This window comes from Nuphar pumila, chromosome 14 (genome assembly GCF_984573655.1).
Source record: "Nuphar pumila chromosome 14, dmNupPumi1.hap1.1, whole genome shotgun sequence".
NCBI classification, from domain to species: domain Eukaryota; kingdom Viridiplantae; phylum Streptophyta; class Magnoliopsida; order Nymphaeales; family Nymphaeaceae; genus Nuphar; species Nuphar pumila.
In genome coordinates this window covers 6202114-6226373 of record NC_143262.1, presented here as the reverse complement: position 1 = coordinate 6226373, position 24260 = coordinate 6202114, and the positions used below count along the sequence as shown (strand labels likewise).

General features: G+C 38.5%; 1 protein-coding gene across 1 annotated transcript in view; it reads left to right on the top strand.

The window, feature by feature from the left end:
- LOC149816183 (alpha/beta-Hydrolases superfamily protein) overlaps positions 1-17701 on the top strand; it is a 74882-nt gene extending 57181 nt beyond the window's left edge. Inside the window, exons 13-18 of the mRNA XM_089987828.1 lie at positions 5126-5211; positions 5298-5420; positions 6538-6607; positions 6683-6774; positions 17168-17272; positions 17350-17701. Coding sequence (XP_089843954.1) covers positions 5126-5211; positions 5298-5420; positions 6538-6607; positions 6683-6774; positions 17168-17272; positions 17350-17463 — 590 coding nt within the window. The 3' untranslated portion in view covers positions 17464-17701. The remainder of the gene's footprint in view (positions 1-5125; positions 5212-5297; positions 5421-6537; positions 6608-6682; positions 6775-17167; positions 17273-17349) is intronic.
- The last annotated feature ends 6559 nt before the right edge of the window (positions 17702-24260 follow it).

Here is a 24260-nt window from a genome sequence, read left to right as displayed (position 1 = left end):
ATCTTCTCTCAATTTTTTGGTTTTTTATGTTATTTTTCTAATTTTTTTTTTATTTTCAGAATAAAATCCTAAAGCTTTACGAGAAATCAAAGATTTAAAACTAATTTTTTTTGTGTTTTTGTAAAATATTTACAAAAGGGAATTTTTCTGAGCTATTTTGAGAAAATTTCTTCAGAAAATGGATTTGTGTCCGAAATTTTGAGAAATATTCGAAGTTTACAACCTCGAACTGAGAAATATAAGATTGGGGATCCGACAGAGTGCCAGATGAATTGCCCAAGCCATTTAGAACTATTTTGGGTATTTTGTAATTAATTTTGGAAATCGGACAACGGGGCTCAGATTTGGATTTAAAATACTGGGTTTGGATTCAGAATTGAATTTTGAGTATATCAATATGGAATTTATTCCGAAAATCTGAAGAATGACTGAAATTTAGCTTTGAAATCGCTTTGATTTTCTCAGAAAATGGAGTCAGGGGCAAAAGGATCATTTTTAAAAACCTTTGAAAAATTTGGGGTGTTCACATATACCATCTAGGGCGGAATTCCTTGTGTGGTTATACATTTTTTCAGACCAGGTAATCCGACGTTGATCTTGTTGATTGTAATAGTAGCTATCGATCCTGAGAGCGGTCATTTTGCGTTGATGTGTGTATCACAATGATTTTCATTGGATATGGCATTTGTTGGGGACCGACTTCCCAAAGGTTTCGCTGTGAGGATGTACACTGTCCACGAACGGGTAGCCGTAAAAACGGTGAACTCCTGTGAGGAAGTGTATGGTCCAAGACCAGGTATACCCTCTATGACGGTAATTTCTTGTTAGGTCGTATATCTCCCGGACCGAGCGATCCGACGTGGATTTTGTGTTTTTGCTGACCATAAAAAGTTATGGTGAGCTGTGATGCTCTTCTGAGATTGTTTGAGATAGCCAGTTATAAATTTATAGCTTCGGCTTTCTATTTTAGCATGATTACATGCAGGACTCAGATGTGAGAATCAGATCGTTAGCGATTTGAGTTAGTGACCATATTTTGGACCTTCTACGGAAGGGTGAGCTTTTCTGAGAAAGTATGACGCCTTAGTGAGTCATAACCGGTGACAATTGGCCGCGTAAGGCCTTGAGAGATGTGAATAGTTTAAGGTGGTTCAGGACAAAGCGTTTGTTAGAAGTAGTGAGAGCGATAAACGATGACCTGGATTAGATACAGAGACCTCGTTCTAGGAACGAGAACAAGCTTGTTGCGTGGTGCTTAAGAGTCTACGATCAATTGAATCGTATGCTGCGTTTGTCAGTTGCACTGCTTACTGCTTGCCTTACGCATTTGCATTGCTTACTCGCTTGTAGCACTTACGTGTTTGCACTATTCATCTGCTTGCATTGCTTACCTGTTTAACTGCATATCTGCTTTAAACTGCGCAACCTACTGAATTAAATGTACTTAATTCAGTTTCCTGTAGTCTCTCTTGTGCACCTACTAGTTTTTCGCGAAACTAACCCATTCTATGGGTACAGGTGATGATTAATTACACTACGGGCGATGGCGCGATTGCAAGATGGCTTTAAGACTTCTTCTTCCTGCTCTTAGCTCGCGTCCTGGACGCTTTGGATTTGTAACGGATTTTTCTTAGGATACCCTAATTTTGTGAGTTTTGGTTCTTTTAGCTAACGTGCCCAAAGTTATCAGCTTGCCTTCTGATTTAACAAAAGAAAAATCTTTCGTTGATTTCATAAACAAACTCTAAAGGAAAGAGATATTTCTAGTCTCTTGCCTGTTTTTTCTGAAAAGGTTCGCAAGTTTGAAATTTGGGGCGTTACAAGTATATATATATATATATCATAAATACATACTATATATATATATGTATATATGATATTATCCATATATTTTAACACTCTTGTCTACATAAAATAACACTTAAATACGGAGCATAATAGGAGAAAGCACACAAGGTAAGAGAACTTGTAATGAAAACAAACTAATGTTACCAAGAAGAATAAGGATATCAATTTTAACAATCTTTCGAAACACCATGGTTTCAAAAATAAATAGTCATCACAGATAAACATAATTATGAGCCTCCAACATAATAATAATGGCTAGATAAACAAAGGAGTGATATAATACACTCATAGAACTAGAGATCAAACAACTGTTAGAGCGAAACTATAAGCCAACAATCTAAATTGACAAAACACGAGTTGTATACAACTCACCCCAACAAACATTTCTGGTTTAAACAAAGCCAACATGGTAAGACATGTGTTAACATGACACTTATAAACTTTGATAATTACAAATTGATAAGATAATTTGAGGTGCACACATAACTCACCTCAATGGCTAACTTTATCCAAACAACAAGGCCAAAAGAAATGATGCATCATATAAAATTTTGTGATGGATAAAGCTAATGCCATAAAAAGTCAATAAATACTAACGAAAATAAATTTTCAAATAGGTGAGTTCATATAAAAGAACCGATTTGAAAAAACAAAGTTTCAAATCAAATCTAATAAAGATAGATGAAAAATTAAAATGAATATAGTGCAATCATATGCACAACAATATGTCAATTGATGCAATCATATGCAATGTAATATGATCTTATTAAAGAATACCTTCTAAGAAGTTAAATCTAAATCATAAGTCTACTATGAGACAATTGAAGACAAACATGTAGAGATTAACAAAGAGCTATATAGAAATTCAATAACATACATAACTATCTCCTAACCATGAACCCACATATGCTATACAAGAAATTTCAATAAATATAAAATCTCTAAGAAGCATGTTACGAAATATCAATACAAGAAAGCGACTACTAAGGGTTACATGAGTGTACAAGTACGCAAATCAATAAGCCACCAATGGGTAAAAACACATAATGCCACTAAGGGCTAAGATACAAGCATATAAGAGTCTTAAAAAAATAAGATTTTAAAAATGCTCAAGAAGAAGCATAAACACAAGAATCCACTAGGAAAAAATTATAACACATAATAGAGAAACACATTTAATATTATAAAAAATATGTATTCGAGTACATGATGACAAACCATGCCTATGGCATCCAATAATAATCATAAAGGCTTCATAATTAAAATCATGCATGGTTAAATAATTTAAATCACTAAGGAAACATCACAATATATCAAAAGCTCCAAAGATAATTTATGTATACTCATACATTAAGAGACACACAAAAAGGATATAACATAAAATTTAATATTTTGCAAAACATGAAATACATATAAGATTTTAAAAAATCACATATTTTTGTAAAATATAATTTTACAGCATACATATCCATAATTCAAAACATATATTTCATATATCAAAAGATAACAATCTCTACATATTCTAATTTCAAAAGAAAACATTTAATTTTAATATAACCCTTTTTAAAAAACACCTACCATACATAGAAAAAACAAAGATACATACCAGAATGTAAAATCCTTTAATCCATACCATTCGTTAATACAAATCATTTCTAAGACCATGATGCCTTGCTTTGATACCATATCACGAAATGGCATTGATCCCAATGCACTCCATAATAAACTCCAAAAACATACAAAAATACTGTCACAGGGATTCGGCCAACCAGGTGCCGCACCCGCGTCGACACGATGCGATGTGATGCGGGTGCGGCACCCGGTGCAGTCAACCCGACCCTGGGTGCGGTCAACGCCCTTGCCGGCCTTACGACACAAAGCAGGCGGCGATCCTGCCGCTTGACCGAGAAAACAAAAGAGGTCGAAGTAGAAGAAGGTAGAGAGAAGAGGCAGTATACTTGTAGATTCACCGACGAAGGGGGAACCCAGGGACGCCGGTGGCAAGCAACGACCCAGGCAGGGTCGTCGGGGGGTTTGACAGCGGCAAAAAGGAGGCGACACAGGGTGTCGGGCGATCGTCCAGGATCTCAGCAAAGGGGGCCGGCGGTGGTGGCGAAGAACCCAACGAGGTTGAGAGAGTACGGGAGGCAGAGGGAAAGAGAGGCAGTCCCGGAGGATCGCCGATGGCAGCCATTGCAGACAACAGAGAGAGGGAAAGAGAGCTCGGGGTTTCGGAGGGTCTCGCAGGGGGGCCGCCGGACTGGGGTGGTGGCAGCGGGTTGTCGGCAGTGGTGATTGCCGGAGCACGGGGGTCATCGGCGATTCGATCGTCGACGTCAACAGCGAAGGGGACGGAGACGGGTGAGCGAGAGGAGAGAGAAAAGGGGCGAGGATTTTGCCCTTCACTTCTAAGCCTGCGTCTTTTAAAAGACGCAGGCGAACAATCTGGAACCCGAGTCAGGCTCGGATCCGGGTCCAATACGGCAGACCAACATCGGCACATGTCCGACACGTGCTCGGCACGTGTTCAACTTTTCTTTTTTTTTTAACGAGGGCTTTACACATATGCTTGTCTCAAAGATTAAGCCATGCATATGTAAGTATGAACTAATTCAGACTGTGAAACTGATAATGTTGTTAATTGATAAAACTTAAAAATTATATATATATATATATATATATATATATTTTTATTTATTTATTTATTTATTTATTTTGCTGCACCCTCGCACCCCCGCACACAAGGTTTTTGAAAGTGCCGCACCCCCGCACCCATGTGACATAGCAAAAACATAAGAATTAAAAATGAAACACATGGAATGTGAATGAATAGCTTTATTAATAAAGAACATTAAAAATACAAAAGAAAAATACATTTAATCCTCATTACAATATACTCAAATCACAGAAAACCCTTACCCATCACTCTCTCTACCCTTACACATGCACACACCCACACATTTATAGAGAAGAGAGGAGAGAAGTGGGAATAAAGGAAAATCCCTTCTAGTTGTTGGAGAGGGTCTAACGGCTAGAATTCTAGCCGTTTGACTAGCCTCCAATGGATAGATAAAGTCAACCTAAGTTGACTAAGATATATATATATATATATATATAAAGGTTACATTTATCTTAACACAAACATGCCCTGGATTTGTTCTGTGTTCCTGTTGAGCATGTGTTTTTTTGTATTGACCTGTGAGTGAGCATTTGTTTTCTGGGTATGGGTGTGAGATCATCATAAGTGTTATTTTTGACTGATGCATTGGTTGTAAAGGTTATGGCAGGGAATATCGTGAAAGACTATTAGGATCTTGGGGTATAGTTGATGTTAATGACTGCTGCAGTTGTGCAAAATTTCTGGTATTGTTTTCTTCTGGCTAGTTCACCCTTCAAGATACCATAAAGCAGTTGGCCTAAGTAATCATGCTGCAGTGATAATGTTACAGGTGGAGACTGGCAGGGTAGATGGTGAACGTCTTTGCATATTTGGAGGGTCTGCTGGTGGCTACACGACATTGGCTGCTCTTGTTTTCAAACAGACATTCAAAGCTGGTGCTTCTTTATATGGTGTAAGTGATTAGCTGTTTTATTTACTTTCATGTGTTAAAGTTGATTCCAACATGATGCTTTGGGCACTTTTAAAACATCCTCATCTTCATTGAATTGTGAGCTGTTGATTTTTCACCATCTTGAAAATTGAATCTATTGGTATACTCAAGATGATTAAACCTATGAAAGTAAATAAACCCACACAACACATCTACACAGTTGGATCCAACATTTGGTGGCTAGATATATATAAATAAGCATGTACCATCGTGTAGTATCATGGTTCAGGATCACAGTAGACATTCTCTCTCTCTCTCTTTCTTTTACACACACACACACACAGACACACACACACACACACACACACACACACACACACACACACACACACATATATATATATATATATAGATATATATACTAACTACTTGAAATTCAGTATTGCATAGGAAAAAATGGACTCTGTCAAAATTCAGTAGTTTCAGAGAGCACTCTTTTTTTCTTCTTAAATGATTTGTATATGTTAACCATTTATCTACTGATAATACCTAATTCAACCTCTCAACTGTTCCTGCATCCAAAGCGCTTGGCTAAATCAATTAAATCTTTATGTAGTTATCATGTAACCTCTTTCCTTTCATTCTCGTTCTTGACCAGAGTCAAACAGACTAGGCTCGCTGGGGTTGGGTAGTTGATGATGCCATGAAATATGTGAGATTTAGTTTTGTGGAAGTTATACTATAAATGATGATAAATGCGAGTTGACCCTCGCGTGCTTGGGAACAAATATTGAATTTCCACTATCTTATTGTTCTTTTCCCCCCCTTTGGACGTGCCACTTTGTCTGTTGGTTTCCCTCTTTTTTCCAAATTATTATTGTATTTTCACTTTGGCATTGTTGGAACTTGATATCTGCTTGCAAATGAACTAGTAAGGGTTCACTCAGAATACTACCACTTAGTTCTACATATTGAGTCAGCATGTCAGTGACACCAGATCTCATGGACAAGGTGAAACAAGCGACACACATGGTCAATTTCATTTTGATTTTTGGCGATCTTGAATTTTGACTTGGTAATTTATGTTTATTTGTCAATATACATACATTTCCCTTTTTTTCCTGGCATTGGCTTGCAGGTTGCTGACCTGTCATTGCTCATGGAAGAGACTCACAAATTTGAGTCGCATTATATCAAAAATCTTGTTGGTGCGTATGCTTGTATGTTTAACATGAATTCAAGAATTTAATTCATGTGTATGATTCTCTTCTGAATGATTGCAGGGGATGACAAATGCTTCATTGATAGATCACCTATCAACCATGTTGATAAATTCACGTGCCCTGTAATTCTTTTTCAAGGATTAGATGACAAGGTATAACATGCATAAATTGGAATTGTACTATTGTACTTGTTTCATCAAATTAAACATTGTAGTAGTTCATGATCTAAGATTTTTAGCTGCATTTCCATTTCAGAGTAAGTTCACGCTTTCTTTTTTTTAATTTGTTGAAAAGGATAAATGTAGTCACTATTTGATTTATTAACTCCATAGGCTCTCTTCCTGTTTAGTTTATTTATGAGGAACATAGCTGAACAAGACCTATCAATGTTGTACAACACAGGTAAAATTAGGACACAAATAAGTGGGAGTTATATATCAAAAGATCTACTACTAGTAAGAGTTGATGTATTGAAATAGAATAGATACTGAGTGACACGGAGATGCCCTTTTCTCAATTGATACCTATGGTTATTAGCAGGCAGCACCTTGCTGGTACTTGGTTGACTTTATGCAAGAAATGCTAGGGAGACGTGTCCTTGTTGGATATCCTTTCTTGGTGCACTTGGTGTGTTTGCAATTGCATTGCACAGAAAGCAGTGGCTTTCTATTGAAATACATGATAAGCAATGCATTTCCATCTATGTCACATGGGTGCGGGTGCGGGTGCGGGTGCGACACGGGTGCGGCACAATTTTAAAATTTTTGGACACGGGGACTCTGCAAAATATATATATATATATATATATATATATATATATATATATATATATATATATATATATAATTTATTTTATTTTTAAAATGCCACAGCTGACAGCACAGTCTGTGTGTCTGTGCACAGTCACAGACTGTGACTGTGACTGTGACTGTGCACAGTCACAGGCACAGCACTGTGCACACTGCAAAGACTGTGCAGAGTCTGTGACTGTGCACAGTCACAGTTACGCAGCAGAGTCACAGTCTGCACTGTGCCTTTTTTAATATATATTTTTTTAAATAAAAAATATAAAAAATTAGTTTTTTAGGGACATTTTTGGACTCGGTCAAAGTTGACCGAGTCCAAAATGTGGACGGACTCGGCCTGGACTCGTTGACCGAGTCCGGGCCGAGTCCGAAGCCGCACCCGTGTCGGGGCGTGTCGACTCGGGTGCGGCACCTCCTTAGCCGAGTCCGTGTGACATAGATTTCCATGGATCCACCATGGGTTGTAAACATGAAAGCTGCTTTTCTTAAGAAAAGTGGCCTCCAAAATTGTCACAATTGAAGTTCTCGGCAATGGAATATCTCGGGAGATTTTGAAAATTCTTAATTTTATTGGAGTATCTTGGGAAAATATTGTTTTTTTAATATTTTAAATACAATATGTAATAAAGATATTACGTCCACTTATAACCATATAAGTTATAGTATGGTGGGTTATAAGATATTACTTCAATATAAAAGATACACATGCCTTGTTATTAAAACATCCATACACGATAGGTATTATAACCAAAAATGAACTACTGGGAACACAATAATAGTCCCATATCGAAGAGAGGTAAGTTGCCCCCTCTTCCACCTCTATAAATAGAGTGGTTCTCTGTTGCTTGTTCATTCAAAATTCAAAGTGTTTACGTGGAGTCAGCAACACCTTTTTTCTGATTGTTTTTTGGGAAAGTGGGCATTAAATGCTCTACTTTGACCAAATACTTTTAGGCATCTTTGTTGTTTTAGAAGTTGCGATAAAATCGTGAAATATTCAATATTTGAGAGATTTTGAAAATACGCAATATCGCGATTATCACGGCATGTGATTAATATTGAGACTGTTAATTACGTTTATACTCATATTAAACTGAATCGGGTTTTGGGCTCTTGATTGTATGTTTTGTATTGTGTTTTATATTTTGGGTCTGGGTCCAATGTATTTAACCCGATCCATTTACTTCCTTTATAATGAAATAGGACACGATCTTCTTAATTAATAGAAGACGTTCCCCTTGCTACATCAGCCTCCCAATTGCTCTCTCTCATCCCTCTCTTCCTCTACGCACAGATAAGATCTGATGAAGCTTTCTAACATGGTATCAGAGCAGGCGAAAATCTGATCATGGTTTCTGCGCAACGAATCGATTCCAAAAGGTGTGTCTTGTGAGATCTTCTCTTGTTGGGTCATCTCCTCTCCTCCTCATCCTCTCTTCTTCTTTCTTCTATCTTGAAGTCTCTTTTCACCTTAGGGCAGATCTGATCAGACTCTGCTGTGCCCTAAATTTGGGCAACGGATCTGCCCCTCTCCATTTCACTCCACTCCTTTGGTCTTTATCAGATCGTCAGGATAAGGGTCTGCTACTGACGACTGTTCTGTCGACCGATCTCTAATCAGATCTGAGATCCGTCTCCAATCGATTTCAACATCTACTTCTATCGTTCCCTATGCTCCTGTCGTTACCTAATCCATTTTCAGCCAAAAATCATATTCAAAATTTATTGTATTGTTTCTGATCAGATCTGCAACTGAGATCAGATCTGATGCTATTTTTCTGACATTACCTTCTGAAATTTCTTCTTCTGAATCGCCCTTTTTTGTTTCAGACTTCCTTTCTTGAACATTTGGCAGCAAAAAAAAAGGGGGTTGAATCTGATCTGGTTACAAAAAAAAAGGGGGGAGACATTACAACTAGACTTGACGCCACCAGATTTGACGTGATCTCTTAAAAAAAACAAAAAAATAAAAATAAAAACGAAATCAGTTCACAGAAATTTTCAAACCAGGACCTTACACTTGCTGCCTGCGTTTAGTTGGGTGGTCATCTAGGCTTGTTCATTTTCTATTTTTTCTCTTATCTCTACCTTCATGGATTTTCCTACGTTGCCATCCAGCTTTGTAGGGCAACTCATCTCTAAAAAACTGAATAACACCAACTATTTGATCTATATTGCCTTTCATCAAGAGTCTAGATCTCTATGGACATCTCGATGGAACGATTTTTGTGCCATCAGAATTTATCGTGCAGGAAGACAAGGATGATAAAGGGGAGGCTTCCAACAGGTTGATTCAAAATCTTGAATATACGACTTGGAGAAAAAGGGATCAAGCAGTTGTCGTCTACATTACCTCCACTCTTTCACAAGAGGTTCTTGTAGGCATTCAAGATGAGTGCTCAACAATAGAGTTGTGGGAACAACTTGCCAAGACCTGTTCTCAGAAGCTAGAGTAATGCACCTAAAGCGGGATTGTCAACTTCTAAGGAAGGAGAATATGAATGTCACAGCATACATGAAGCGAGTGAAGACCATCACTAACCAGTTGGCTATGGTGGGTTGTGTGGTTTCTAATAAGGACAAGATACAACAAACACTGAATGGACTCGGGCCAGATTACCATATGTTGGTAACATCTTTTTTGTCTTCCTTCGCTTCCCAACTTTGAGAATCTTCGTGCCAAGCTACTACAATATGAAATAACCATCAAAGGAGACGAAGTCTGTCACAATTCAGGAGGTCAAGACGTGTTGATCACAGGAATGTCTACAGGGAGAGGCTATGGGAGTTTTCGAGGAGGACATGGACAAATGAGAAATAACCAAGGGGGGCGTGGTTTGTTGCCCACGTCTAACACTCTGACAGGCTTGCCTTCAAGAAACTAGAGTTTAAAAAATGTTCCAACGTGTTACTTATGCAACAAAAGAGGACACATTAAGGCGAATTGTTGGCACAATCTCCAAAATAATGGAAAAGCAAATGTCACAGGATTGTCAAGCAAGGGAAAAGCAACAGAAAATCCAAGGGATGAAGAAAATGTTAAAAACCTTTTAATATCAGCCTTATCGGGATTGAATCTTAAACAGAATGATCAAGGAACTTGGTACATCGATTCTGGAGCTGCTGCTCACGCAATAGGTGATATTGGTAAGTTTTCGAAACCTATCCCTTATCTTGGAAAAACAAGTATCAAAACCGGAGATGGAGCTCTCCATCCAATATCTTATACCAGAAATGTGAACATTCCCCTTGGTAACGGTTCCTTAAAACTAGCCAATGTTTTCCATTCTCCTAATATTGTCAAGAATATTATTTTTGTCTCTAAACTTGTTGATGATACTCATTCTAGCGTTGAATTTACTCCATCTTCTGTCTGTGTCAAGGATCCACTCACGAAGAAGACGCTCGTTGAGGGTGAGCGAAAGGGAAGCATGCATGTTCTCAAAGAGGCTTCTTCATCAGTTCGAGGGACTACGTTAGAGTCATCTGTTAATCAACGAGTCACATTAGCATCATCTAAGGATTGTTTAAGTTTGTCTTTATGTAATAAGCCAGATATTTGGCATCGCCGTTTGGGTCATTGTAGTAATTTCTTTCTAGAGAAACTAGCGTCGAGTGGTTTTATTTCAAAGTCAAGTCAATGTCACAAGGCAGATAGCCTTCTTTGTTCTAGTTGTCAATTGTGTAAGAGTCATGTACTCCCGTTTAATTCAATAAATGAAAGAGCTTCTTTTCCTTTCGAACTTGTCTATTCTGATGTTTGGGGACCTGCTCCACAATCCTCTCTGTCTGGTAGTCGATACTATGTCACATTCATTGATAGTTACTCCAGGTACACTTGGATTTATTTTATGAAATATAAATTTGAAGTGTTCAAATTCTTCCAAGAGTTTCTTGCCCTTGTCGTCAATCAATTCTCTACTAAAATTCAACATTTCCAGTGCGATGGAGGGGAGGAGTATCTATCGAAAGAATTTACTGAATTTCTCCAAGCACGCCATAACAAAATGGAGTGGTAGAAAGAAAACATCAACATATTATAGAAAGTGCCCTCAGTATGTTGTATGATACTCATATTCTTTTAAGTCTTTGGATAAAAGCTTTTCACTCTGCAGTCTATGTTATAAATCGCTTACCGATGAAGTTGTTAGATAATTTGTCTCCTTATTTTGTGTTGTTTGGTACTCAGCCTGATTACAGTAAATTACGAATATTTGGATGTTTATGCTATGTTCATATTGATATCTCTCAGCATAACAAGTTTCAGGAGAAGGCTTGTAGATGTAGATTTGTTGGATATGCAGATGAACATAGAGGGTATCGGTGCTATGATCCCGACACTAGGCGCATTAAAGTCTCAAGAAATGTTGTATTCGATGAGAACAATGTTCAGGATTTGAACAAAGGAAATGAAAATGTCAGAGAGACAGAAAGCTATCAGCCATGGCTTGCGAGTGAATTGTTTGAGCAGTTGGGGATGCATGATACTACCCGATGTCGTACAATAACAGACGAATCGATGGAAGCCAGTAGAGAGCCTCGTGAAGACGCATTGACAAATGTTCAGGAATCTATCGTGTCATCTGATGTAGAGGAACCTTCGACATCGGTCACGACCTGTTTAAATGATAGAAAGTTTAAGGGGGCAATATATGTTAGGCAGAACAGAAAGGGGACTCCTCACCTGACTGATCAAGTCAGACGTTCAGAGAGGATCAAACATCCTATTAAAAGATGGGTAAGCTACAAAAACTTTTTTACAGAGATGCAATTATTTACTTCACAAGTTGACAAACAAGAAGAACCCATTAATTTGTCTCAGGCCTCTGTCTTCAAAATGGGTTGATGCTATGAATGAAGAAATGGGAGCCTTGCATGAATGTAGGACTTGGGAAATAGTTCCTAGACCTCCAGGTAAGAATATTGTAGGATCTAAGTGGGTATATAAGATCAAGTATAAGCTTGATGGGTCTATTGAAAGACATAAAGCAAGACTCGTAGCTAAAGGGTTCGCGCATGCATATGGAGAAGACTACGATGAGACGTTTAGTCCAGTTGTGAAAATGGGGACCATTTGACTTGTATTATCCTTGGCAGTTCAACATGGATGGCCTCTCAGCCAGCTTGATGTTAAAAATGCCTTTCTGCATGGAGATTTGAAGGAGGAAGTTTACATGGAGTAACCTCTTGGCTATGCAGAAAATGATCCTAAAACACATGTTTGCAAATTGTGATAGGCTATCTATGGGCTGAAACAAGCATCTCGCTTATGGTGTGACAACTTTTCCTTGGAAGTTCAACGACATGGTTTTGTTCATTCTCAACTTGATCACTCGTTCATTTTCCGAGAGCACCTGGTCAGTACTTTACTTCTCATATATGTAGATGATATCATCATTACAGGGAATTCTCGTGAGCATATAGAGGCGACGAAGATCTTGTTGAGTTAGAATTTTTAAATGAAGGACTTGGGTGACCTGCGATACTTCTTAGGGGTTGAAGTGGATCGACATAATACTAATCTCTTGTTGACTCAACAGAAGTATACTTTGGATCTTTTGGAGAAGTCGGGAATGAAAAACTGCAAGCCATTGAATACTCCCAGCATGTTAAATCACAAGCTCAATGCTCAAGATGGAGAAATATATGAAGATCCGAAGCATTATCGTAGCTTAGTTGGAATGCTTCAGTACCTTACCTTTACAAGACGAGATATTGTGTATGCAGTGAATCAAGTTTCTCAATTCATGCACGACCCACATACAAAATATATGAATGCCATTAAAAGGATTCTTCGGTATTTAAAGGGAACCCTTGGAGATGGACTTGCTTATCATCAATCAAAGACAAAGGAAGACTCCAGACAACTTGAAGTGTATGCAGATGCGGACTGGGCAGGAGATCCAGACGATAGAAAATCAGTTTTTGGGTATTGTGTTTCTGTATGAGAACTTAAATTGCATGGAGTAGTCTGAAACAATGTGCTTTTGCACGTTCCAGCACAAAAGCCGAATATCGATCCATGGCGTCTGCCACTGTTGAAGTCACATGGTTAAGGCATCTATTAGTTGAGATAGGAGAAGAAGTGAATGCTACTAATCTTTTCTGCGATTATCAAAGTGCCATTCAAATTGCCTTCAATCCTATCTATCATGGTCGAACGAAACATATAGAGATTGATCAACATTTTGTTCGACAAAAGGTAGAGGACAAAGAGATCATTCCAGCCTATGTGAGGACAGGAAATCAAGTTGCTGACTTATTCACCAAGGGCCTTACAAGTGCTCATTTTCGGTATCTTAAAGGCAAGTTGTCCACGGTGCAGGACCATGCACAACTTGAGGGAGTGTATTGAGACTGTTAATTACTTTTATACTCATATTAAACTGAATCGGGTTTGGGGCTCTTGATTGTATGTTTTGTATTGTGTTTATATTTTGGGTCTGGGTCCAATGTATTTAACCCAATCCATTTACTTCCTTTATAATGAAATAGGGCACAATCTTCTTAATTAATAGAAGACGTTCTCCTTTCTACAACAACCTCCCAATTGCTCCCTCTCATCCCTCTCTTCCTCTACGCACAGATAAGATCTGATGAAGCTTTCTAACAATTAAATCATGAAAATATCGTGAGTTTTTTTAAATCTTATTGATATTTGGGACTATGCTCTAAAATCAACAGCTATCACATGGTTGATAGTTCAATCCTCTTGCATTACTACTGCTACTATGAAAAAAAATATAGTTGTCAGATGCTTTTGACCATAGGTGTTCTGTAACGACCCCAACTCATACCCTTGAAAACGCGATTTTTTTGTAAACCATTGGGGAAACCTTCCCAGAAACCCGGGGCCTTTACGGTTCCACTCCCAATTAGATAAAACAACCAACCACAATAGAGCTTATATTTATCATCCCAAACCATAGCAACTCATTATTTATTAATCATGAAAGAGAGAGTATCTAATATTAATTGCAAAAGACATATCAAAGTTATTTTAATGACATAAAAGTAAATAAAGAAAAAGACTGAGTCACGTTGTCCCTCTGTGAACTGTCCAGCAAAAGTGTGACACTCGTAGCTCTACCATAAGCTAATCGCTTCATTAATCTTCTGTGGCTGCCAAAAACCATAAAAAGATGGTGTCAGAAATTCGAAGAATTCTGCATGCATGCGAATCCCTCTAATGAAATAAATGAGCATAAATAATACAAATAAGATTTCATGCAATAATTCAAGTAAGCATTCATGCAACAAGAAACATTTATTAAGCATGAAGGAACATTTAACAAATAACAGGGTCACAATTTAAGTAAGCAAGACATTTAACATGCATTAAAATTTAAATATCATGCACCCACCATGTTGAAAGTTTTTCACCTGTAGAGAAAAGAGAGAGAGGGAGACGAAGAAGAAACTCGAGTTTTCTTTCAGCTGTTACATTTTTTTTTCTCATTACTTAAAATCGTGACCTAAAGGATGTTTTATAATGTTACAACACAATGATGTGGATCCGGGTCTGGTGTATCCAGACCCGATAGTTTAAGTGGGTTATAATACATGACTATGGATATGTGTACATGGTTGTACACAATCCATGGATCGACGTGGATCGGGTCCACCTTTTTCATATGTAATAATTAAGGGAACATGTATAATGCGTATGATCTAATGCATAGCAAGAATATGCATGATTTATGTGCAATGCATGAACACTTTATTATTTTTCCTTAGAGTTTTCCTTTTCATATGCATGCCCTATTAAATGCATACAATTTAAGTTCCTCTTTTTAATTATCGTTGCCCGCAGATACACCAAACGGGTAAAATTTTTCGAGGTTAAGTAGGGTTCTCAGGGTAACTTAGCATACAAATTGTATTTTATTACTGGGTTTCAAACTTAGCCCTCGACCGAATTACCTTCGGAACATTAGACCTCCACATCTAATGTCGGGACCCTCCACGCCCATAGGTGTCACTTTCTTGGTATACCAAAACAACATATGTGTCAAACACACCACCTTCAGGTCAAGTGGCAGACTCTCCCTAAAACCGTGACCAGGAGAAAGAACCTCAATATCGGGCTTAGGGGTAAACATTAGTACACACGGAGTCTTTTTTTGTATCATTGTGGTCTCCAAAAACCAAATCTCTAAGATTCTCATTCTTCCAATTAGAGATCTCAAAACATATATTACATTGAACAAATAAGTTTCACATATTAAATCTGAGATAGAGGTAAAGCAGAAAGAATCAGTCTCAGAATACCTGAGTAAAGAACCGCCACATCTACCAGAATTCAAATAAGTAGATTTTTTTTTTTACTCTTCAGTTGCTTCTATTCTCAAACAGAAATTTAAGTCCGAGTATTACTGGTTTAAGGATAACTTTCTTTCCGTAGTGACAATGATAAACTAAAACCCAAACACAGGAAGGAATGGCTTTCTGATATTCTTTCAAGTGCAGTAAAAACAGAGATTTTAAACTCGTCTTTTTTTTTTTCAATTAGCCCTCTGGCAGTCGGAAACCCCAAATCTGCGATTTGGGGTTTCCGACAACCCTCGCAGTATACCCCTTACTGCTCAGCAAATCGAAACTCCCCACATCGGCGATCCGAAATCCCCAAATCTGTCGATTTGGGGTTTTTGACACCTTAAGCCCCCAAATCTCCCTCTCACTAAGGATTTCCGGCAACCACACGGCCGAAATCGAAAACCCTCAAAACAAACATTTGTTTTGCCATTCACGGAAACCCACACACACATCGCTCGACATATGGGGACCCTAAATAACAAAAACAGGAAATCCTACTATCTCAATCCTTTCATATATCCTAGAGTAGATCTAGAGATCTACTCGTTTTCCAATGGATTTCCATCTAAAACATACATGGAAATCCCACCTATACTCGATTTCTCAGTTGAAGTCAAGAGAGGAGACCCGTACCTCAGAACCGGCGCTTTGGAGGCGGTTGCTGCGAGAGTCGAGTCCTTCGTCTTCGATTGCTCTGTTGCCGAGCAAGGATTCGAGAGGGCGACAGAGAGGGAGGAAGAGAGGAGAGCGAGAAGAAAAGGAGAGGGAGAGGGATAGAGAGTGCAGGAGGAAGAGAGGAGAGTGGGAGGAAGGGTTTTGGGGGACCCCCTTTTGTAGAAGGGTTCCCGAAAAGGGAGGAGTCTCCTCCCGGCGGCTGCGCACGCCCTCCTCATCTCCAACTCCATCGCCTCCCGTTAGGGTTCTTTTAGAACCCTAACGGGTTTTATCAGGGTAGCACAGCATTACACTATGTTTTTAAAAAAAAGAAGAAAAAGAAACCCCTTTTTTTTCTATGGAGCACGGCCCGTGTCCAGACTCGAGGCCCAGGATCCAGACGCGATATGGATCCGCGGCATCCCTTTGCGGTGTGGATCCGCAGGTTGGATCCAAATGGATCCAACTGCGGGTCCGCGTATTAACAAGATATTTATATATGTATATATTACGTTTAATATTATTCTTTATATATATATATATATGATATTAATTATATATAGACCCCTCTATGGGTCCTGGATCTGAAACTTGGATCCCAGGCCCAATTCAAACAAATTATGCATTATATAAAGAAAAAAAATCAAATAATTACCGGAAAAAGAATACGGTTATTATATGTTCCGTTGGGAAGATGATATCTCAAGGATTTGCACTCATTCTGTTGATGTCTCGGCCAATATAACTATAAATTTTTGGTATCCTGCAGGTTGTTTTACCAAATCAAGCTCGTGTAATCTACAAGGCCTTGAAGGAAAAGGGATTACCGGTTGCTCTAGTTGAGTATGAAGGTGAACAACACGGATTTCGCAAGGTATGAGGTATCAGCTATTGTTTATTTGGTTGTCTCTTGGTTTTGTCCACCAAGGTGAGATATTTGGGTATTTGCAGGCTGAGAACATCAAGTTCACCTTGGAGCAACAAATGATGTTCTTTGCTCGTGTTCTTGGTAATATCCAAGTGTCAGATGAAATTTCTCCAATCCATATAGATAACTTTGATTAAACCATCTGGTTTGCTAATGCCTCAAGAAAGGAAAGCATCTTGTAATTTTCCTATTGCAATGGGGAATCTTCACATCTTTCACTGGAAAGCCAACTGCTTGGTTTGGGGTCAGATTTGCTGTAGAAAGCTTTCATGAATGCCAATTTGTATTTCCTGTTAGTTATAACGAAACACACTCGAAGAATCAGCTTTCTGTCTTTGTTGTATGCAATTTCTTTGGTGCTTGATTTGATTTCGAGGGCTGCTCAAGTGAGTTTGATCTATTACCTTTCCTGTTTGATCATATATATATATATATATATATATATAACATTAAACTAGTTTTATTTAATATTAGCTATATTTAACTACTCATACAAGAAAGACATTTTTGAAAATGCATGGTTCTTTTTTTAGACATTATAAATCTTTTGAACTTGGAGGGAAATGAAAAGTCAAACTTTTTCAAAAGAGTAACTTTATGAAACTATCGAAGTTACCTTTTTTACCTAAAAAAATATCATGCATTTTTCAAAAATACCATTTGTTTAAGGGTATTTTTAGTCATTTTAAAAGTGTTGAATCCATCTAATATTAAATACAACTAGTTTAATATTAGATTAACCATATATATATATATATATATATATATATATATATATATATATATATATATATATATAAAATCAGAGTTCAGATGAAGTGGCTCCTGTTGATATATTTGCTTTAGGAATAAAAAGGAAAAAAGAAAGAAATTAGTTAAATGATGTCCCCATATAAGAGTTCAATCCCATTTAGAAGCTCTCTTGATGTATTAGTGTGAATGGGTTTATTTGGGTGAATTTGTGGAATCTTACTATTCAAGCTCGCCCTATTGTGCTGCTACTTGTGCAAAGTCTTCTGGGGAAAATGCTGCCATAGCTTTCCTCATTGCAGCAGATAACTGTGGAGGGCCTTCTTTAAAACACAGTTGGGCAGCAATGCAATCTGCTTTGTAAGGAAAATGAGTTCCTTGTTTGAGCTGTGAGTTTGAAAAGCAGGCCCAACAAGTGGCTGCTGCCATCTATGAAGTTATGTTTTTTGAAGCCTACTTCATATTTATACCAACTAAAACATTCCTGCTTTGTAGGACAGCATGATTATTTTAAGCTTGATTTGCTCTGCTAATACTTCATCCATTTGAGTATTAGGCCTCACTTAGGACCGCACACGTTTGCATCTCGCTTGGGACAGGGATGTAAATTGTGGGGGTCGGGTTCGATATCCAACTGAATCCAGGTTCATTTAGCTGGATTTGGTAACCAAAACCATATCTGAATCAGAATCTGTCTCGAGATTCAGTCATATTCACGTCTGAGTCCAAATCCAAATCTTGGTCCAACTTAAATTCCACTCCGATTAGCAACCTGATTATACATACATGTTAGGATCTTTTGCACATATGCTTTAATTGTAACCAGGTTTGGTGCAGGCTTTATAAATCTGAATCTGAATCCGATTACCTTACACCTGACAAAATCCAATCCCGTTTACATCCCTAAGTCAGGGCCTACCTGTAAAAAGAGGCTGTCTGCTTGAATAACATCTTTTAATAGGTTTGGCATTTGAGTGTTTGGGAAGGGTGACGCCGTGGAGAACCCAGAAGTCGAGTTCTTTGTTGTATCATGCTGTCAGCTGTACAAATTCAGGGGTGTCTTTGTTTTTTTTAATTAAGGAGAGGTTTTCAAGATAGAACTCCTATATAGGTTGCTCGAGTTGAACCTAAACAGCGTCTATTCGGCTTGGTTTGGAGAGAGAGAGAGAGAGGTGTTTGATCCATAGCCGCTTAAACGAAAAACACTCATGCTGACCATCCATCGCGTGCCCATTCCTAGCACCCCGCATATTACTAGTACCATCGTACCCTTGTCATTGCATATTCTGAATTTAAAGGGTGTGACTACTAAGAATATCATAAATTTGATTTTTCATATTCAACGAGGTAGTATCACTAACACTTTTAATTGCAAAAAACCGTTCTCTTAAAATTCCCTCTTCATTGACAAACCTCAATACAATGCACATTTGTTCTCGTTTAGATGTATCTTGTGCTTCATCAACAATACTACAATATGGTGCATCTGCAACTTCATTACAAATCATACCTTGTACTCTGTTTGCCATAATGTGCAAAATCTCCTTCTGGATATCTGGAGAAGTGTATGTGACATTTCTTGGAGCATTAGCCAAAACAACTTTACCAACATTTGCATTCATTTTTTCAGAATAATCAACCAGTTCAATAAAATTTTCATGATTCAACGAAGATAAAGATTCATCATGGCTCCTATATACGCAACCTTGAAGCGCTAACCACTGAAGAGCTAACATTGAGGTTCTTACTCTCAAACGAGCTTTCTGACATTTCTCCTGAGATACAACATTCATCACTTTGTCAATGTGATGACCCAGTCTCATCAAAATCTCTGCATTTCTTATACATACATTATAATATGAAGATGGTGAAGAGCCGACATGGGTAAGAAAAGCACATTTTTCTCCTTGACTAACCATCTTCCAATTATTAAACCTAATTGTTGCCAATGCTAAGAGATTCGAAGAAGGGCTATTATCAAGAAAAAGAAAGCAATAAAAATAATATGATTTATCTTCTGTCGGAGAATACTCTAGCCAAAGAAACTTATCATACCAATGTTCTTGACATCGACACACTTGTTTACCATATTGTCTACTTGCGTATTGTGCAAGTTTTGGCTAAAAAGGTCCCGCTCTAAGATAAGTCTGTCTAATTCGATCTATTTTATTAACATGGTGATCACACATACATTTTTTTTTACCCGGATCTCTTTCAATATAAAAATCAGATTCAGAAGTTGGATTCTGAGATGGAATATGCTCAGGTGATGAAGGAATGGTTGGAGTAGGACTTGGAGTTTCCTCGACTTGTCCATTTGAAGAGTTGTCTAACTTTGAAAAAAATGATAACAAGTTTTTCCTTTTCTTGGTACTCGAACATTGTCCTCTTTCTATTTTAAATTGTACAAATAAATAAGATACTACATGAGCAATCAGTCGAAAAGTATATTATAACGGAGGGGACTCAGGAGAGAGGGATGCAACTCGAAAAGACGTAGGGGGTGTCGGCTCTCTGTCGGGGACAATACCCCTCCTCTGCAACTCGAAAAGACGTAGAAAGAGAGAGCACATAGGGGACTTAGGGGAGAGTGATGCAGCAGGGGGGCGTCAGCTCCCTGCCGGCCTCCCAGCAGATATGATATAGGGGGCGGGGGGGGTCAGCTCCCTGCCGACCTCCCGGTGACCTGAGTGAGGCATAAAGGAAAAAGGGATACAACAGGGGGCCATCGGCCTCCCGCCGGTCTCTCGGCAACACAAAGAGGGAATCACCGCAGGGAGGCTCGTTGGCTCCCTGTCGGCCTCCCAGCAAATACGATACAGAGGGGGAGGCAGAGCGTCGCCGCAGGGGGGGGGGGGGGGGGGGGGCTCCCTGCCAACTTCCCGACGACCTGAGAGAGGCATAAAGGAAAAAGAGGCACGACAGGGGGCCATCAGCCTCCCGCCGGTCTCTCAGCAACACAAAGAGGCACAAAGGGGGGGAATCACCGTAGGGAGGCCCGTCGGTTCCCTGTCGGCCTTTTGACGATCGCGATTCAAAGGGGAATCGCAACAGGGAGCGCTCGTCGGCTCCCTGTCGGCCTTCTGAGTCCCCGATGCACGCATAGAGGGGGAAAGATGAGGGAGAAAATAGAGGGAGAGAGGGACAGAGAGACGACGTACCTGGATTCCGCCGGCATCGTCGGCTGCTGCAAGCAAGGAGCGAGAGATGGGGGAGAAAGGGAATACGTAACGGAGGGAGAGGCTGCGTTTGAAAAGGAAGTGGAAGAGATTGGGCCATGATTTAAAACCCTATTGGGTTTCAGATCCGGGTCGGGTCCAACCCGATTTTCGAGGCAGGATGCACCCCCTTCCCCCTCTTGCTCCGCCTTTGGTTGTAGGTTGAGAATTAAGTTTTGCTCATTGTCCCTCCTTGAAAAAATATTTTAGAAAATTTTTAAAATGACACAAAATATACTTAATATTTGATAACTAAAAAGGCAACGCTTTTTTATTTATTCAGGGAACTTTTCAAAAAGGCACCTAAAGTTTAGGCATTAGTAAAAAAAATCACCTAAGTTTTTGAAATTTTTAAAAAATACACTTAAAAAATACCGTGGTTAAGTAAAAAGGCCCACGAGTTTACTGCCATCAAATTTACTGTTAAATGTGATGTGAAATTACCATTTTACCTTCAACATCATATTTTAAAAAATGCACTTAAAAAGAGGGAAGGAGTATTTGAAGGGTTAACTAGTAAATTAACTGTCTTAACTCATGTTGGGTTTTGGGTTAGTGATAACTTAGGTTAAATGGAGGAAAATTTGTTTTTTATTAACGGTGACAAAATTTAGATAAATTTTTTTATATTTTCCAAAAATTAGGTGTTTTTTTGTTACTGCCCAAACATTAGGTGCGTTTTTTTGAAAATTTCCCTTTATTTAAGCTGGTTTGAGTTGGTAAAAAAACTTTTCTAAAATTAGCTACGGTTGTTAGTTGCTACTAAATACTAACGCACTTGGGTTGGTACGTAAGATATTATTACCTTCTTACCCTTTAATAAGTACATAGATACTCTTCAAAATTCAAATGCTAAAATTGCTTTATGACTTAGGTGGGTCTTGATTGGATATCTGCCTTCCTTGGTTGTGTCTCTCATTATCTTTGATTCAGTAGTAACGTCAAGGTTTGGATCTGGATCTAAGTATAAGTTTGACAAATCTGAATATGAAAGTCCGATTGGATATGTGTCCTTCATGCCAGACCCAACACTACCCATTTATGACTTAGGTGGGTCTTGATTGGATATCTGCCTTCCTTGGTTGTGTCTCTCATTATCTTTGATTTAGTAGTAATGTCAAGGTTTGGATCTGGATCTAAATATAAGTTTGACAAATCTGAATATGAAAGTCCGATTGGATATGTGTCCTTCATGCAGGACCCAACACTGCCCATTTATGACTTAGGTGGGACTTGATTGGATATCTGCCTTCCTTGGTTGTGTCTCTCATTATCTTTGATTCAGTAGTAACGTCAAGTTTTGGATCTGGATCTAAATATAAGTTTGAAAATTCTGAATATGAAAGTCCGATTGGATATGTGTCCTTCATGCCAGACCCAACACTACCCTTTTTTAACGAATTGGATCAAGTTCAACCAGATCCAGCTTAGGTTGTACACTTGGTTCGGGATTTGGATCTGATGTGAACATTTATTTTGTCGGATTCAATGAAATGGGTGATCTCTGCTGTTTTTTATGTAGGAAAAACTAATACATGTTCGGTTAGGCCGATTCTAACCCAAATCCAACATTGAATTGTTACCCAGTTATGGATCTGGATAGATACATTAGAATAAACAACATATGTTCAATGATTCAAATTTGGATATGAAATGTTGATGCAGTGAACAAGAGGATCACTCCTAAACCTCGAAGGATTCAATACCGAACTATGCTAATCAACTATAAAAATAAGGAACTGAATTAAATACGAAATAAAAAACAAAAGAAAATAAAGTATCCAGTGTTTCTTCAAACAAAACTATATATTTTCCTCTTCCCTAAATTATTTATAGAGGAGATATGTTCTCATGATGAATCACGGATCAGCATTTGGTAATAGGCCCAACGAATTAAAGGATCCAAAAGACCTGCTTGAACCATTTCATGATTTGGATCCATGCCAGGTTGGCGAAGGACTGTATGCGTGCTTTGTTGCCCTTTGGTCACACGAGTGGACCTCCGCACAGCATGGCCTCCTTGGCTAGGCTCTTGGTCCATACAAAAGGCCACTTCGGGATTGGAGCCCACTGAGTCAATCTGGGTCTGATTTGGATCCAGGCTTCAGTGACGGTTATCATGAACCCGTACTGCATCAAATGCCCATATTGAACAACATGGGTAGGTTCCGGTGATGACCTACATCAGAACCCGAACTTGGTTGCACCCCTACAATAAGGCATTGTCTAGTTACTAGGCGATCTCAGTGCTCGAACGAGCAGCAGACCTCAAACATATCAAACCAAAATCAGGTCTGTTAGTTTTGTAACCGGACCTAGAGAGTGAAGAATGACCCGAACCATAGTGGTTCCTCCTCGGGCCCAAACCGAGCCCAACCTGATATGGCTCAGACAAGTAGGTCGTACTGCTGCACGGGCCTGGCACACCCCTCCACCAAACCCCAATCTAAAATGTTTTCCTGCAGAAGCAAATAATTATCAAATGTAAGAAACTTGACATATTAATATTAAGAGAAAAATACTTGACAAACTAAGCAAACAAAAATTTGACAAATTAAAAAATATTATATAATAGAGATATGAAACCTGACAAATGTAAGAAACTTTCCAAATGATAGAGTTGGATTTGGATTCTGTTTTTTCTATTTTGATGATGGATACTGCAAAAAAAGTTTAAAAAAGAAGAAGAAAAAGAATGGGTCAAAGTTTATCTTGATCCAATACGAATGTAATGAAAACCATTAGTTCAGAGTCCAGACTTGGATTTGAATTCCCCAGCGGATCTAACTAGATATGTTCAAATCCAATCGGAATATTCAAATAGATTCTATTTTGCGTCCCTCTCCGAATTCTAGGTAGAGGTCCAGCTGAACTTCTGTTTATTCACCTACCGGAATCGACTTACAGTGTTTGGCTTAGCCAAATATTACTGATATTTGTGACATAGTTCCAGACCCTAGTGCTTC